We start from the raw sequence: 1352 nt of genomic DNA, 5'->3' as shown, positions 1-1352 counted from the left end.
TCCCACCTCACGCCCACCGAGGGACAGTGATGGGCACTGGGGCTGATGCTGGGAGGTACTGGTGGAGTGGCAGAGGGGAGACACCATCCGAGGGGTGATCCCAGTTGAAGGGAGATCCAGGCTGAGGGGACATCTTGAGTGAGGGGTGGTCCTGGCTGAGGGGAGATCCTGACTGAGGGGAGATCCAGAGTGAGAGGAGATCCTGAGTGAGGAGAGATTCTGGTTGAGGGAAGATCCCGAGTGAAGAAAGGTCCAGGCTGTGGTGGGAGCCAGCTGGGGGCTCTCAGCTGAGGGAATGTCCTGGCTGAGGGGGCTTCTCACTGAGGACAGATCCCGATGGACATCCTGACTGACAGGAGACTCGCATGGGTGCTGACTGGGGTCTCCTGTCTGCAGGGAGATTCCTGGACAACTCTGGCCCTGTTTGAGCAGAGCCCCTGCCTGGGGTGGGAGCAGCCTGGGGGTCTCCTGGCTGAGGGGGACTTCTGCCTGAGGAGAGCCCTGGCTGAGGGGAGACCCCGGGTGGGGCGGGCGCTGGCTGAGGGGCTCTTCCCAGGCGAGGGGGCCACACCCTGCCCGTGGTACAGCCCTGGGGGGTCCCTGCCGGGGGGCCGAGCCCACAGACAGACCACTCTGTCCCGGTCCCGCGGCCGCACCGCCCGTGACCGCCCCGGCCCCGCCCAGGGAGGGGGCGTGGCCAGCGGTGGGGGGGACGTGGCCACCTTGGAGGGGGCGTGTCCAGGGCGTGGCGAGCCCGGGGGCGCGCGGCGGGACCGGCCCCGGGGGGGTCCAGGGGCGCGCACGGAGGGGCGGGGCCGGTCCGTGAGGGGCGGGGCCTGGAGGGGCGTGGCTCGGGGGGCGTGTCCGGGGCGGCGCGGAGGGGCGGCAGTCGGGCGGCAGCCGCGGCCGGGGCGGGAGCGGCGGCGGCGGCAGCGCGGGGCGGGCAGCGTCGCCCCGTGTAATGCGGCATGTCCAAGACGCTGCGCAAGAAGCGGCACTGGCTGAGCAAGGTGCAGGAGTGCGTGGTGTCCTGGGGCGGCCCGGCGGGCCCGGACCCCGACCTGCTGCGCGGCGGCGCCGAGCGCGGCGAGTTCCCGTACCTGGCGGGCCGCCTGCCCGCGGGCGGCGAGGGCGCGCAGGGCCCCGTGCTGCTCTCGGGCAAGGCGCCGGCGCCGGGGGACGTGCTGCTGGAGGTGAACGGCACCCCCGTGAGCGGCCTCACGCACCGCGACACGCTGGCCGTGGTGCGGCACTTCAGGGAGCCCGTGCGCCTCAAGACCGTGCGCCCAGGTGAGCGCCCCGGGGGCCGCGGGCCGCACCGGGGCCCTCCTCCCGCCGCCGCCGCCGCCTCG

The 1352-nt window shown here is 73.7% G+C and overlaps 1 protein-coding gene across 3 annotated transcripts in view; it reads left to right on the top strand.

Moving 5' to 3' along the window:
* Positions 1–915: 915 nt before the first annotated feature.
* The window catches only part of MAGI3 (membrane associated guanylate kinase, WW and PDZ domain containing 3), a 68234-nt gene continuing 67797 nt past the window's right edge, over positions 916–1352 (top strand). For all 3 annotated transcript variants that reach the window (XM_027659978.1, XM_027659977.1, XM_027659980.1), the window contains exon 1: positions 916–1290. In XM_027659978.1, coding sequence (XP_027515779.1) covers positions 969–1290 — 322 coding nt within the window. In that variant the 5' untranslated portion in view covers positions 916–968. The remainder of the gene's footprint in view (positions 1291–1352) is intronic.

Source organism: Corapipo altera, unplaced genomic scaffold (assembly GCF_003945725.1).
Source record: "Corapipo altera isolate COAL_440 unplaced genomic scaffold, ASM394572v1 77b, whole genome shotgun sequence".
In the NCBI taxonomy this organism is placed as follows: domain Eukaryota; kingdom Metazoa; phylum Chordata; class Aves; order Passeriformes; family Pipridae; genus Corapipo; species Corapipo altera.
The sequence above is the reverse complement of the archived record's forward strand: the minus strand, read 5'-3'. Positions and strand labels throughout refer to the sequence as shown.